The 17,120-nt window shown below is 34.7% G+C and overlaps 1 protein-coding gene across 1 annotated transcript; it reads left to right on the top strand.

Moving 5' to 3' along the window:
* The first annotated feature begins 741 nt into the window (after positions 1-741).
* Positions 742-5,307, top strand: LOC127835094 (glycoprotein 3-alpha-L-fucosyltransferase A-like). Its single transcript, XM_052361356.1, has 2 exons — positions 742-2,560; positions 4,500-5,307. Exons 1-2 carry the CDS (start codon positions 1,629-1,631, stop codon positions 4,873-4,875), a joined length of 1,308 nt encoding a protein of 435 aa, XP_052217316.1. The 5' UTR covers positions 742-1,628; the 3' UTR covers positions 4,876-5,307.
* The last annotated feature ends 11,813 nt before the right edge of the window (positions 5,308-17,120 follow it).

Below are 17,120 nucleotides of genomic sequence, written 5' to 3'. Positions count from 1 at the left end.
AACATGACCCCTGGCTGAAAACTATTGTTGCCTGAATGCATTCAGTTAGCAGATCTGTTGTACACAATCATTTGGTTAAACTCGGTGCATTTTTCAGTGGTATATCAACCGTTAAGTTCGCCATACATACAACATATAATTGATCACAAACTCTGGTGCAAATGCAATTAAAATAGTTGTTATATTGATACTTCAACTCATGAAAAATTATTTAATCGTAAATCTTATACATATTGTATTTACACGATTCAGGTGAAGTGTTCGTATTGTATTAATAATTTCATCGAGACAATCTAGCCGAACAATAAAAAATGAGCTACCCGTATAAGACCGTAATAATTGTCTTTTATCGTAAAATATCTAATCCTATGTATTTAGTTGTTTTGTAACCTTTGGATATAGCTCGACTCAGTCTAAATCCTAAGGCTTATTGAGAAACTCTTACGTCATTTTCATGTAAAGAACCAGTTTTTCGGGCATATAGAGAAAATCTTAAGTAATCTTCTAATCTGTGTTGAACGACTTGCAAGTTACGCCTTTATAGTCCGCGCAGTCTTATCCGGGACGACACTTTCCGCTGTTATAGTAGTTTTCGTTTAAAGGAAGACTTAGCAAACATCACGTGTATTTGGAATGTGTCGTAATTGATTAGCCTGTGCACACATGCATTAAGCCCACTTTCCCAACAACTAGGCTCGTACGGTAAATTATTTCCGCTGTCAATTCTGTTTCCAGATGTGTTGCACGAGGCTGGTTTCTGATGACCTTCTTGGTACTTAATAGGAAGAAAGACTGCCGGACAATCGTGCTACATTAACAAAATTACGGTTGTAGAACGTTTTCGGACTTCCCGTGCGCAGTTTTATACAAGCAAGGCTGAAACGAAGACGTTCTCATCTGCGGCGGTTAAAGCGGACTTACGACGGAAAGTACATATACCTAACAAAAAAGCAAATTTAAAACACCAACGAAAGAATACATACGAAACAAACATCATATCGTTATGAGAATTATTAATAAAATTCGATGTTTCGTTTAAAAAAATGACTTGCTGTTTACACATGTGAGCAATCGCCAGCGGACGATATTGGAAACCCTATGAAATGTTTAATCCTTGTAATAAAGTATCTGAGTCCAACTGCGATCAGACTAAAACGATTTAACCGTTAAATTGATCACCATGTTCCCATCATTAGACAAACGCAATTTTAAATATATTATTTGACGATCAATCAAGAACCCATATTGAGATTCCCGGCAGCAAGTTGGCAGGACGATCCGTCACCAATGCAGTGGGGTTACGTTAAATAGAACTACGCTCCTAAATTTTCAATGGAAACTCTAAAATCATGTCTTTGACATCTCTTACTGGGGAAACATGATTTAAGCTGAATGAATTATGCATAATGGTATAAAACCAGGCTTTAAAAACAGAAATTGTCCAAGAGATTTTAAAACCAAAATGATCGATTTAGATTTTACTGTGACACTTTGATCGAATTTTCACGGAGAGGAATAGTGTGTATTTGACAACAGGATTGAATACCACTTTCAACGAGTGTCTGCCTTCCGTCGTTAGATTACGTTTAAGCAAAGGACAAGACTTGTTGGTTAAAAACAAAATAAATATGAAGTGCCGAAGAATTCACAAAAAGTTGATAATGCCTATTGGATTATTTATAGCTTTATCTTTAGCGCTCAATATTGTTCCACAGAATCGAATCCTACAAAAAAACGTGATAATCTTTCGTTTTCCACATTTGAACTCAACGTTTTCTCCGAACCAGTCCACAACAGTTTTAACTCGGAGCAGTGAACCAGTCCACATATGGCAACTACATCCGTTCGATGATAGAATATTAATGCAGGCCGAATTCCGACCAAATGTGGACTTCGATAGTTTGCCTCCTAAACGAATACTACTAGCGGCGGGTCTGGATGGTTGGGGAGTAAATGAGGGGAACAAGGCATTCGTCGAACACCAGTGTCCTGTGCAAAACTGCCATCTCCATGAATACCCGCCGTATAAGAAAATTATCGACGCGCGGATATTTAAAGAAATGGAAATATACGAAGACATGTCCAAGGATGCTCAGTCAATCGTTCCGCGACATCCAGATCAAATCTGGATCATGTTTGGGCTGGAGAGTCCGGAGGCTAGTCCGAACTACGCAAATGTTCATGACGTCATCAACTGGACCGCCACCTACCGGTACGATTCCACAATGGTGACACCATACGACAAGTTTCAAACTTACACAAATTTTACGAAACTTTCTGACTATAAACCAATTAAAAACTTTGCCGCCTCCAAAATAAAGATGGCTGCTATTTTTATGTCCAATTGCTACGCAGCTAACAACAGACTGGATGTTGTGAAAGAACTTCAAAAATTTATAGACATAGATTTTTATGGACATTGTGGGACATTAACGTGTGAGCGAGGAAAGGAAAATATATGCTTTAAAAAACTCAGAGACGAGTACAAGTTCTATTTGTCGTTTGAAAATGCAAACTGTCGGGACTATATCACCGAAAAACTGTTCTTAAATGCATTACGGTAAGTCGAAATTTATGTCCTAAAATTCGTATCAATAATTTCGAAGTATGGGAAGGAACCATACACGAAGATTCCATTATCTTTTCTTCAATAACTAAACAATCGGTATGTTCCAACTATAGCATACATTATATTTTTCTTGTACCCACTTCTTTAAACTTTGAAGCATCGAAAGTGATCAAGGTTCAATAAACTGAAGAACGATAAAACGCTTGTTTATAGGTTCACTCACAATTGTTTTCATTACTTTATTAAATAAATGTTTTGATGCACAAAATGATATAACGATGACATCAATTTCGGACCTATTATTACTGCACAAGAAAAACATTGATGTACTTAACATGTCTACACTACGATCACGTACATGGCTAATTACGTATAATAACTACATACTTAATTGTATTTGTTTATAAAGTTGTTTATACGAGATAACCACGATCGTTACCGTTCTGTGTGTCAGTTTTCTACAATAGAAATACAAATTTACGATTATCTCCTACGTTTCGTCTTCCTTTACAAAGCTTTAGTGACATATAATTATAAAGCTAAACACTCCGATCACCTTTTGAGCCATTCAAGATAAAGCCACTGAAAGCTTTGAAAGGCCCTCTTACAAAGCCTTTGGTGTGTGTCTTGTTTAAGTATTTTTAGGGTGAAGTAAGCAATAGTTTTTTATTGATTAAAACAAATCTCATTGTATCTTTTTATTGTAAGGATAATTTATTTCAATGCTCTTTTCAAACTGACATTGTTAAACGCGATTAATTCGAAAGCGACCGTATTTATATTACATGTTTTATAGGACACAAAACAGTTTTTCATTTTGATCCTTGGCTTAAAGGAGGCTGCGCTGAAATAGTTGAAATGTCGTAATTGTTATTAATTATTATTATTTATAAATATGATTATAATTATTTTTATTAGTAGTATTATTGTTGTTATAGTTGTATTAGAAGTAGTAGTTGTAGCAGTATTGTAGCAGTATTGTAGTAGTAGTAGTAGTAGGAGTAGTAGTAGTAGTAGTAGTAGTAGTAGTAGTAGTAGTAGTAGAAGTAGGAGTAGTTGTAGTAATAGTAGTAGAAGTAGTAGTAGTAGTAGTAGTAGTAGTTATAGTAGTAGTAGTAGTAGTAGTAGTAGTACTAGTAGTAGTAGTAGTAGTAGTAGTAGTAGTAGTAGTAGTAGTAGTAGTAGTAGTAGTAGTAGTAGTAGTAGTAGTAGTAGTAGTAGTAGTAGTAGTAGTAGTAGAAGTAGTAGTAGTAGTAGTAGTAGTAGTAGTAGTAGTAGTAGTAGTAGTAGTAGAAGTAGTAGAATTTGTAGTAGTAGTAGTAGTAGTAGTAGTAGTAGTAGTAGTAGTAGTAGTAGTAGTAGTAGTAGTAGTAGTAGTAGTAGTAGTAGAAGTAGTAGAATTTGTAGTAGTAGTAGTAGTAGTAGAAGTAGTAGTAGCAGAAGAAGTAGAAGTAGTAGAAGTAGTAGAAGTAGTAGTAGTAGTAGTAGTAGTAGTAGTAGAAGTAGTGGTAGTAGTAGTAATATTTGCAGTAGTAGTAGTAGTAGTAGTAGTAGTAGTAGTAGTAGTAGTAGTAGTAGTAGTAGTAGTAGTAGTAGTAGTAGAAGTAGCAGCAGTAGCATTAGTAGTAGTAGTAGTGGTAGATGTAGAAGCAGTTGTAGTAGTAATAGTAGTAGTAGTAGTAGTAGTAGGCATATTAGTAGTAGTAGTAATAGTAGCAGTAGAAGAAGTAGTTATAGTAGTATAGTTGTATAAGCAGCAGCAGTAGCCGCAATAGAAGTAGCAGTAGTAGTAGAATATTGTACTAATCATACATTGAAGAATAATAAACGGCATACGTAATTTCTTCCGTTGAACGGAACATATGTCTACATGTGTGCACGGGCAGCAACGCACGTGGATGTGATGGAATGTCTTGTTATTTTATTCTAGGAACGACGTTGTTCCGGTCGTAATGGGTGCGCACCCCGATGACTACCGAAGGGTGGCGCCACCGGGCTCTTACATTCACGTGGAGGACTTCCGGTCAGTAGAGGAGCTCGCTAATTACCTAAAATTCCTCGACAAAAACGACGACGAGTACAACAAGTACTTCCGCTGGAAGCAGACTGGTTCGTTTGTTGATACAAAATTCTGGTGCCGGATTTGTTCGTTACTATGGGACCCTAAAAAGCCTCGAATGTCGGTGCCTGATTTGGACAAATGGTGGCATGGGAAAGGCGTCTGCATCGGCAGACGACGCTGGGACGACGTAGGACAGCAGAACTTGACTTCAAGCGTTGATCCTGCTGTCTATTACAGAGCTTGAAACTATTTTAATAAAATAATTTACATGCATACACATTAAACTTCAACTCGTAGTATCGTCCCCGTGAAAAGACTGGATGGAATAGTGTATAGGAAAAATACTTAAAAGCATGTGTATGCATTTTCAATTTCATAGTAATTGGTTATTTTTATATTGTTGACAACGCATAACTGACATAGCCTCCTTTGTGATATGGCCGGCTTCCTTGTTAAGATGACTAAAAAAATGAAAATATACTCACAAGGTTGTGAAAATGTGTGTATGTGCAGTTAAAAAACGAATCTTCCCTTGAGTATTACATTTGTCGGAATTTGGACTTATATTGCAAACTTTTTAAGTAAGATCTTATTCTACATTTTACACGCCTGTGTTACATGTTTCACTCTCTTAAATCAGTTCAATTATCTGTATAATGTTGAAAGCGAACCTATCATGTGTGCTATTGATATATTTAAATTGTTTTGGTGAGGTTTTGATTCTGTAATTTTCCCATTATTGTGTAAAGAACATTGACTACATTACTTGGATAAAATACCAAAAACAAGCTTTAATTGTGAAAGTGTGTTTACTCTCCAAATAACGTTATGTACTTTGCACAGACGAAGTGAACCCACTTTTATGAAAAAAAAGTTTAAAATAGATGCATAGTTTCGTTAGAAACAAACCAATAGACCGAATCGTTAAATCAAAATAAATTAAAGGAATAAATCACAGCTTTTTGCATCAATACCTGCACTTTGAAAGAAAACGGCTATAGATTTGTAATAATTTTCGTAAATGTTTACTTAATTCTGTTTTTTTTTGCTTGAATAGTTGCCTTAGTTCGTCGTCATCGTCTGAAATAGTGAGAGCAAAGAGAACCGTGTGTACGTTAATATACGTTATTGAGGAACAGTTTTATTGAAAGTAAATATGGTGTACAATATAAACTGAATCGTCGTCTGATAAGTATTTACAATATTCAACATTATTCTGCTCATGTGCTCAGCATTTATCGTAAAGTTTAAACACTGAGCAATTAACAATTGTTCATATCGCATGATAAATTGTCACAGGAATAGGACAATACTATCGCGTTCCAGTACCGGCATGTTTCACCCGGAGTTCAATGTGCTTAACGTCAGATAATTCCGAAGCTGGATTGATTATCAAAAAGCTGATAAAGTAAAAAATCAACGGCCACGTATTTGCCTTGATTGAATTTCCTGGACGTGTTTGGTTCCTTTTCAAATTATATACCGGTAATCCAATCCTCGTAGATATCCATTGTGAAATGGAAAATATTCAGTGTCGTCAGTATCCACTTTGCTTAATTTCGTGTATTGCGAAGAGTAGTTTCAAACATAATCACAAACAAACTATATATTTCAATTATCTGAATAAATTAATCGCAAAGCACACGTGAGGAACCCGTTTCATAATTGAGATTTCGATAAACCATTTATTATCTTATAAAAACATTTAGCACTGTATAGAATCAATTTTCTTATAACAAAATATTTAATTTAAACGAGATTTATAAACATTATTTGTGAATGTGAAAGCGATGCTTTAATATTCAGAACGAAGTTTTTAAGCAATCTTGTGCGGTAATATGGGATGGCTAAAGCACAACGACCAGCTTATTTGTAATATGGAAGTTAGGTAAATATATATCTATGTAAACAAATAATTGCAGACTATCTTAATAAAGCCATGCTGTTGCATTACAATATCGCAATGACTTCATTTAGCGAAATATGAAAATGACAGTTATTGGCTACTAAAAGAGATCTTAAACTCAAATAGAATACGACCACGCGTGTAAAACACAGCTCACTACAATTATAACGTATTGTTTGTACTATAATTGTACATTTTGGCACACATATTATGTATAACCTTTGATAATATATATAAAAATATAATATATTTAAAAAGCAACGCGAAAATGAACTAAACACGATGCCTATCAGCCATTTGGGTGGTTTTGACAATATTACGGTGATTGCAATACAGGTACACGGTAGAGTGTACATAATAGTTTACATCACTCGCGTTGTTTAAATTGAACCTGTTTCAAAATTGTAAACTAAAGATTGTATTTACAAATATAACAATACAAATGCATATTTCGATCACAGGATATATATTTTGAAAATCATTTCATAAATTGCAATGAAATATATCAACCGCAACATGAAATTACTTTATCAGTGAAGCTGATATATTGACGTCTCATGAAACAATCGGCACCGAACACACAATAATTTATTCTAATCTAATATTGAACAACGATTGTCATCGTACTTAAGTGAGTTTATAGATCTTTAAAATCCGAAATAATATCAACAAACATCCACTATATTTTTTACTGCAAAATATGTTGTACTTTTTATGTCACTCAGTGATATTTTACTTCTTTATCTTATGCTTTACCTTATGTTTACTGCCTATGTTGTGCGTTATTAAATACAAAACCTGTGAAAAGCTGAACTTCAGATATAGTTCAGGAGTCTTAAAATAGTCGTGTTACAAAATGTTACTTCAAAAGCAATGACAGTATCGAAACACGTTGGTGTATATACAGCGGACTAATTAAGGTGCCAGATGCAAGTCTCCTACATGCGATCTGGTTATCATTCACCTCGAATCGTGCAATAAATATGATCCGCGCTATGGGAAAACGGGGCTTAGTGCATGACGCACAGGCTAATCAGGGGCGACAAATCCGCCATTTGGGAATTTTTTGTTAAGAGAAAGTCATGTGCGGACTGCACGTTCTTATCTGCGACAACACTATTTGCTCATGCATTAAGCCTCGTGCTTTTAAAGCGAGACTCATAAATGTATTACAAAGGTTATTAGTCTATTTTAATAAATCAGTTATGGTGTGATAAAGGTCTCTACTTTCTGTATTTTGTCTCTAACAGACTCTCCGTCAAGCTTGGAAAGAATGTCTTTGTGTATCATGCGTCTCTAACAACTTAAATTAAATACGGATGCTTAGGATGAGTCAACCTGTATTAAATGGCGAACGTTGAATTAAATCCCATGCTTGTATGTCGGTATCGCGATAGAAATATGGTTCGAAAATGGAATCAATAGCTCTTAGACTGTCAACGGAAAAGAATTCATTAAGAATGGGGTTTCACATAATGATGATTATGTGACGCTACCCGCATTTCAAGATAACATCTACTTTGAGTAATTTGATATATTAATTTTGAACTTGGTAAATTGATTCAAATATATTACACAAGCATATGGGTTAGCGCTAATTTACTCGCCAGTGGCGATAAGCCCCTAGGCTATGTTTTCTTATCACCTTGTACACACATCCCCAATCTGTCAATTACTCATTGCGCTTAATGCTTCATCCATAGATGGTTGGTGTAACACGTAATTTGCGAAGGAAAGAGAAACAGCAAATGGACGGAACTGATACAGAAGGTCGTAGGTCTGAACGATTTTAGTATTTTCTCTTTGAATTCAAATCTCCTCTAGTCATACTTTATGATACATTTCTGTGAAAACTGTGTTTTAGATGATAAACATTTTATTATTAATTGACTTTGAAACTTTAGAGGAGGTTTGGTTTCAAAGAGGAAATACTAATAGGTTATATGTTAGTTACTGACATATAACCATAATAGTATTTTCTCTTTGAAATCAAACCTCCTCTAGAGTCATACTTCATGTTACATTTCTTAATAAACGTTTTTTTAGTTTCAAAGGTTGCTTTTCCTTCTTCATAAAACATCATACATTTCTGAAATCTAAAGCTTTAAACATGTGTGTGAATTTCGCGGTACGGACATAAGCTCTCTCGGACATAAGCCCCCATTATATATTGGAAAGATATATACGTTTTGAGATTAGGAATGGAGCCCAATTAACTATGAAGTATTTTTTACTTTGAAAGGTGTTCATATTTTTGTTTCGTTTTTAACTACAAGATACAATGAAAACTGCATATTTAAAGTAAAACATGGTTTTATATACCTATACTAAGAGCTCTGTTAATTACTAAACATCTTATAATGTCATCTTGATATGTATATCATTTTCTACCTTTTAATTGCATTTCATTTAAAAAAAGATAAAATTAAATGCCTAAAAAATGAATTTAAAAATAGGTAGAGGCTTTTGTCCTAAGGGGCAGATGTTCTAGGGGGCTAATGTCATAAGTGGCTTTTGTCCTAGGGTTCATTGTCCTAGGGGCTAGGGGCTAATGTCCGAGAGGGCTAATGTCCTACACTCGTGAATTTCGCACCAATGGTTAAAGCTTTAGACTTAAGAAAGGTGCTGATTTACTTGTTATATACCATAAATTTATAGCACAAAATAAGGTTTTTATTCGCATTTAAAATCACTTTGAACAGTGCCTAATAAAAAAAATCGATTCGGGAGGGGCAACCCCTCCCACACCCTCCTCCTTTGGGCCCCCCCAGTCAATATTTTCTGGGTACGGCCCTAAATGAAATAAAATTCAATTAATTCAATAACTAAACATTTTAACATCTCATGTGATTTATTTTATATTATATTTGACTAAAACCTGTATTTTCTAATTTTTAAAAACTATATAAGCAAAACCGCACTTCAACGCTACGCTAGCGATCTTGGTTACATAAAGTCATATTAAAGTAAAAAAATAATTACAATCTAACAAAACTCACATTCTCATCTTTTTGTGTGTACGTTTTACTTTTCGGGATGGGTTTAATAAATTGACACATTTCCATCGGAACTACGAAAACAGCTGAACGATGACATAACTATTTAAAATAGTCTGACTAATTCTAGTAATGTAAAAACAGCTGAACGATGAGATAACTATTTGAAATAGTCTGACTAATTCTAGTAATGTACAATATTCATAATATGATCAGTTGTTAGTTGTTAAAAATTTTCTTTGATCTAAATGTTCAATAAACAAGCTTTTGAGATAACATAGGATAAAATACACATTTTAACGTTTCCCGATGGAAGAATGAAATGAAATTCATTGGATAGCAACGACATGATATTACCCGGGTTTTTCAATGTGTTATGAAACTTAATACAGCCGTTTTGTGCATTTTATACATATTGAAACCAAATGTATTATGCATAAAGTCATGTAACGTAGGCTTGCAAAACCAACACGATATCAACATGTTTTAAAAGCAAAATGATCGATTTCGATTCAACTGTGACAGTTTGATGGAAATTTGAGAGAGAATTGTATGTTTTTTTCCACAAAGGAATAGATTTTATTGCCAATCGTGTCTGCTTTCAATCTGAAAATTTGTTTGCGAAGAAAAGTCAGAATTGCATTAAAACGTGTCTTTACAAGAAAATTGCCATTATGTTCCGGACAAAATTGCCATTAAGTATCGGGATTAACACATAAAGCTGCTACTTCTGATGATATTATTCATAAAGTTGAAGTCAATGTCACTCAAAATTATAAAACGTTGAAAACATGGCTTCTTCCTTAACTTTTCTCCTTTTGAATCGACGTTGTCTTATAATATGTGTTATTAGAAATCGTGAGTCATCCGTCCTAAATTATATTCTGAAACAGTCTTAATTTTGTCCTAAAGTGGATTTTCACACTTGGTTCATCTAACAGAGAGGGTAATCACGTGACAAACGTGTTTTTTACCCTTGATTACTTTTAATATTTTTTGTAAATACCCCTCACTGTCCAGCCAAAAAAGTGATTAGCGCATATTTAGTTTTAATATTCGCTCTATATCTCCATACTTGGTGAAAATGTTTGTGGTGGGTCACATAATGCTCCTAGCAAAATATATATAATTCCTAGCCAACAGGGTGTGGTGGGTGGGTTTTAAACACCCCGATTTGGCTATGGTAACAGCTCATCAGTATCAGTACATTGTTGGAACCTGGGACAGCGTGCACGTGCAGATTGCCAGTGGAACTCCAGTACAACTGGGTTGCCGCTGCAAATATACAGCAAAGACAGACCAAGCAAAATAAATTTTGTATTTGCAAAGTTATCCAAAATGCATAGAGATTCTACAATAAACATGAAGCAAATATACATAACTCATAGCAAAATATATATAATTCCTAGCAAACAGTGTGTGGTGGGTGGGTTTTAAAGAACCCAATTTGGCTATGGTAACAGCTCATCAGTATCAGTACATGGTTGGAACCTGGGACAGCGTGCACGTGCAGATTGCCAATGGAACTGCAGTACAATTGAGTTGCCGCTGCAAATATACAGCAAAGACAGACCAAGCAAAAGAAATTTTTTATTTGCAAAGTTATCCAAAATGCATAGAGATTCTACAATAAACATGAAGCAAATATACATAACTCATAGAAAAATATATATAATTCCTAGCAAACAGGGTGTGGTGGGTGGGTTTTAAACAATAAATTTCAAAATTGCAACAAGTTTCTCCAGCGCTGGAGAGAAAAGGAAGGGGACTAGGCTATTATTTATACCGTTCCCGAATAATTTCGGCGTTGTCAGCTAAATTGTTTACATGCCGAAGGTATATGCTAAGAGACGAAAAAGTTCGAAACTTCAACAAAATAACCCGGTTTATTTTCTAAACAAATAAACCACATTATTTGTCACATGTTAAAATATGTGTCACAGTTAAACATTGTCAAAGTGGAGCAACTGAGTCTTAACGAATGGGATAAATAGCAATTTCTATTTAAAAGGTGAGATATGACTGATTCATAATACAATGCTAAGATGCAATGATATATATATTAATGTAATAACCATGATATCTATATAAAGGAAATCATTAAGATTTTATAGAAATCCGATAAAGCCATCGCACCAAATGATGTTCATCTGTAAAATATTTTGTTTGTATGGCAAAACAAAAATATACATACATCGATACAGTACTATTATTCTAACATTGGAAAAACCCATTATTTGGATAATGGCAAGGGAAGAAGATATGATCTATTTCATTAATGGGTCCTTGGGAAAGATATAAGTCATAAATATATGCCGGTATGTGGATTTCCGTTAACATTTTCCTGGGCCCGTAATTTCATATGTAGCGTTATTGCCTTTCATCCGTTTGCTGTAATTGAAACTGTCAAAACTAAGTCAGTAAAAACTCTTTTACAACACAGACCATATACAAACCATATACGCAGTGACTCCGCAAGCATTTTATTGCTCTGGTCTTCAATATATTTAGTTCAGCCTTGTTGTTAATGGTTTGCAGATTCTATAAAGGTATAATTGATTTCACTGTTTCTCATTTTTGGCCTTGATGAACACATTTCCAGCTCGGCTTAATTTGATTAATAGGCAAATACACAAAACTGTGCTTCCAATACCACACATAACGTCGGCAAATATTTCTGCTTGTAACTAACGATAGTCCCGATCTGAGTTAATTGTTGTCTGCTAGCAAAGCAAATAACACACCGTTTGCTGGTGGTAGTGAATGATTGTGTAACTATGCAAAAAGCAATACATTTAATATGCCGGGTAGCTACCACGATAAAGATGTGAAATTCTCTAAGTACAGCACCTCACCTAGAATTGTCAATGAGTTTAGAGTCCATTTAAAGGAAAAAATGACACTAATGCAGAAATGTAGATCTATTAAAAGATAATTGATACAAAACATCGATTCGTATTTGATAAATAATTTATGTTCAAAATATGAACAGGAATGCAAATGTGACATTACCAAAACACCATTGGCATTTCAAAGACATTTGATCGTGCATGTGGTGCATTTTTAGGAATAAATTCTGCTAACTGGGCAACCTTTTATGGCTGCTAACAGTTCCTATGCACGAGAGTGCACAATTGCTGCAATGATGTCTATTGGCCTAGCGATATTGCTGCAATGATGTCTATGGACCTAGCGATATTGCTGCAATGATGTCTATTTGCCTAGCGATATTAATGCAATGATGTCTATTGGCCTTGCGATATTGCTGCAATGATGTATATTGGACTAGCGATATTGCTGCAATGATGTATATGGGCCTAGCGATATTGCTGCAATGATGTCTATGGGCCAAGCGATATTGCAGAGTTCTACCCTCATCGTCCGAACCCACGTTCAGAATAATTGTCTATCCTTGTATAGTATCCAGTGATATCGGACTTTGTTCAGTACGTACTCAAGTCTCGTATTTAACACAAATTATCCTGTCCTCATACCCGCATTCGCGAAATATCACCCACTGTGCTGTGTAGCAAACAAGCGCAGTAGTGTTACGAGATATTGAGGATGTTCAAAACGTTATTGGAATTTGTTCATTCTGCGTTTGGCTAAATTATTTATCTAACTTTCAAAATAAAAACATGAAAATAAAAATGATGAGATACCTATCAAACCAGATAAGTGTTGAATTAATATTAAACCATTTGCTCTGCACAAATACCTGAACTGCTTTCCAAGACTAATGAATAAGCTTTTAAAAGCCTTTATAAATACTCGTTTCTGTATTTAACACTTAGATCTGTCTAGTTTTGTCTAAAGAACATATTTTACGACGAACGAATGCGGTTTGCATGTGTATTTTAGGGTTATGTATAATGTGAAACTTAGCAATAAGTAAATATCATTATTTTCAAGGTTTGTAATAAAGTCTCTTTGCCGAGATCAGCTCGATGACGTGATTTTATTGTGCAGGCTACTTCGGCTTGTTTATTGACATAAACATTTATTGTTTTGACAGATAACACGTTCTATGGGTGTTTTGAAACCGTTGCGTCAATAAAACTTGTCTATTCTACCAAATACGAAACAGCAACTCTCATTATTTATTAACATTTGTGTAGTACAAAAAAACTCAGACACGAGTTCTTCTTCCCTCGAAAGTTTTTACACAATCGTGTCACTAAGTGTCATCATTGAAAAAAATACAAGCATAATTGATACATAATGACACAGTAGAAATATGTTCGTTTTCATAAAGGGTTTAATTTGAATTCTATCATCGCATTTAGCATCCAATACAAGAGGAAGACTGTGTAATAAAAAACTGTACATTGATTAGATCATTTGTTGATTAGTTAATGAATATAAACGGCACATGGTGCAGTTCTTATGGCATCAGCAAGCTTATTCCTGAACATATATACACATATATACGAGCATTTAACCATTTAGTGACTCCACACGTTAAAACTTCAATTTAAAATCTTTACAAGACATAAAAAATAACCATAAAAAAGTTGTTCACTATACGTTCTGACAATACCATGTTTAGTACATTTTACAAGTTTTCACCACAATGCAAAATTCCGAGATTGATATGTGTCCACACCGGGCGACAGAGCAGCAGTCAAGCAACGGTTTTAGGAAACGCATTAGTGATAGTTGATGGAATAAATCCGCACCAATTGTCAGTGACGAAGTTGTGATCGTTATTGCCGCATTTTGTCAGGATCATGATTTCAGATAGCCATCTTCTTAGACTTTTGAAATCTCTATTAAACATACACGAGGATGGATGGTTATCGTTGTTGATTCGCCGATGAAAGATCGCATGTCAAGAATTGAACGATTATACAATTAAATAGGAAACGTCGCGAACAAAACTGAATCAGACGTGTTTCCTATACACCGGAAGAGACTTCAACGCCATACATTTTGCATATGTATGCAGGAAAAGAATCATGTATATTTTTCATCCCCCGTGCACACATAGACGCCGCTTCTACTTCGATCAAAGCGTGGCCGAAAACGTGGCCGATCGTGCCTAATCGCAGGAGAAACGTAGTGGAGTCTTCAAAAGCGCAGTCTGGTCTTGGTAGTCTTCATGATCGGAGAGCTCTACGCTCTCGCCACGCTTATTTTGAACATGCTCAAAACAAGCTTAGCGGGATCGTTACATACAAGAAACAAGAACAAAGACACAAAGAACCAAACTGCTCGATTTGCACTCCGATCGGCCTCGATTCGCCCCGATCTAAACCTTTTGAGATGGTGGCTTGATCGGGATGATCGTCGTAAAGTCGCAGCTCTGTGAGAACGGGGGTTAGATACACGGATAAGCCGCTTGATTTAAAAATTGGTCAATTGAGGTGATTCAATTATTAAACTTGATGTGGTGAAAAATTTAATATACAAAACATGGACCGTATCAAAAACATAACATTACAAAAATAAGTGAATGTTTTAAAATCATTGACTTATTCACTTATAGACGTTTTTGATGAAACTCTTTGGCAAGTTCCTTTGAAATTAATTGTGTTTGCACAACACTCAAAATATTAGCGTTTAATTGTTACTTGTGCTGCTATTATTGAAAAACAAAGGCTAAAAAAGTTAGGTTGCATAACACTTTAATGTAAACCGAACAATGACGTTCAAATACCATCTGCGATACCCTAGGAGCGTACTTTGCTTTCAACCAGGTTTTTGTATTGAACACGATGTTGTGTGTTTGGTGTTTGTGTTCAGTGATCATGAAATAAAAACGGATTATGCACTTACTTAGTCCTTCTCCTAAAGTTCGTCCTTTTTTATCCTTATCCTTATCCTCCTCACAACGACTTACATCAGCCACACACCAACATTTTACCGTAAGTCGCAAAACATCAACATCATCATCATAATCAACTACTGCAACAGCAACGAAAACGCCACTAGCACCAACATCATTATTAACATTAGCACAAAAAATCAACAACATACTACCATTTACACCATTGTCTCCATCGTCTTCGTGATAAATATTATATGGGAATTATCATCTTTTTATACATTATCATGTATTGCCATTTTAATCTAATAAGACATGGTTTATAAGTTATCATTATAATATATTAGTACATTGTTTTAAAGCAATATTTTAGTTGCCAGACATGGGTATTCAATTTTGATAGTCTGATAATGAGAAGGCTTAAAACAAGCAAGCAGACTACAGTTTTGTCTGACGAATCAAATGGCCAATATGCCGCCATCACAAAACTATATAAAAACAAGACACTTTTTTCGAATCATAATTGAAATCCAACTTCTACCTCGGAAACGGACTCGAGAGTCTAAGCCTTACGTTGGTATCGAACTAACATAAATATGTTTAAACTAAATGCGGTATCCGTTCATAGTTACCGATGTTTTCCCAGAATCAGACCATGATGTAGTGTCATTCTTCAGATATTATGGGAGTTAATGTTTCCTATAACGGAAGCTTGAAAAGAAATCAAAAATGTAGTTAAAAACACGTATACAGGGCTTTTTTATTGTTAATTTCAAAGAGCGAAACAAAATGACGAAGTATATATACAATTATTTGTTTTCCGTAAAAGTTTGGGGTCAAAACAAAGTAAACAAACATTTAACAAATCCTATTTTAGTTTGAAGGAAAAGAGTAAAAGTATAAGAAGCATTTTTGTAAGTTGTATTGCTGAAATAAATGCTGTCTCTGTTTGTTGCCCTTGCAGCTTAAATTCTCAAAATAATCAATTAATCAATTAAGTAAGTTAAAAAGTACACAAACATTATTTTCCGTCTTAATTACATGAACGCCTACAATAATACTGTTTTTATGGTAAAATGGTCGCATCGTGTTATACACTAATTTGTTGATATATTACACTACATACTGTTTATAGTTAGTAGCTTGCATACACGATTCACTAGTATGTTAATTGAGCATTTTTGTGAACCAACACAAACGCTTTCGAGTTAACGTATAACAATCCTTTATTTACTATGCCTTTTTTCTGCATTGTTAACCTTTGTTCAAAGCCTGCCGTTGGTATATGAATACATGTAACAGACACATACACTGTCGAACTGTGCTCAGGATTGAAACGGGTCAGCTACATATGCTGTGTTTTCCCCATGTTCAGTTGAATTAGCACATGTTCTTCTCTTGGATTTACAATATAAGAAAGCGTAAACATAACATGTGTTATTATTGGTTGATGGATGACAATATGATAATAAACAGCTGGAGTCATACATGAAACAAATGATTAAAAGTCGATGAACGAAGAGACAATAAAGTGACAGACCTTTTATAAAGTTTGAAATTGCACACCTATTGCCTAATGATTCATATTTTCAAAATCTTTACTTACTGACAAATAAGTATAACACACAGTGCTCCAAGTCGAACATCATGTCTTAGAATAAAGACAAGTTCAAGAATGGAATTGATTTTTAAGAGGAGCAGCGTTGACTCTTATTTGACGTTGAACCCCTCTAATGATACCAATATTCGTTCAGATTGACGTGTTTATGGTTAATGTGTCATTGGTAGTTTGCTTTATTTTTTCGTCGAAAATTAGACGT

Source organism: Dreissena polymorpha, chromosome 6 (genome assembly GCF_020536995.1).
Source record: "Dreissena polymorpha isolate Duluth1 chromosome 6, UMN_Dpol_1.0, whole genome shotgun sequence".
NCBI classification, from domain to species: domain Eukaryota; kingdom Metazoa; phylum Mollusca; class Bivalvia; order Myida; family Dreissenidae; genus Dreissena; species Dreissena polymorpha.
Note: the sequence above shows the minus strand (reverse complement) of the source record. Positions and strands in the feature narration are given on the sequence as shown.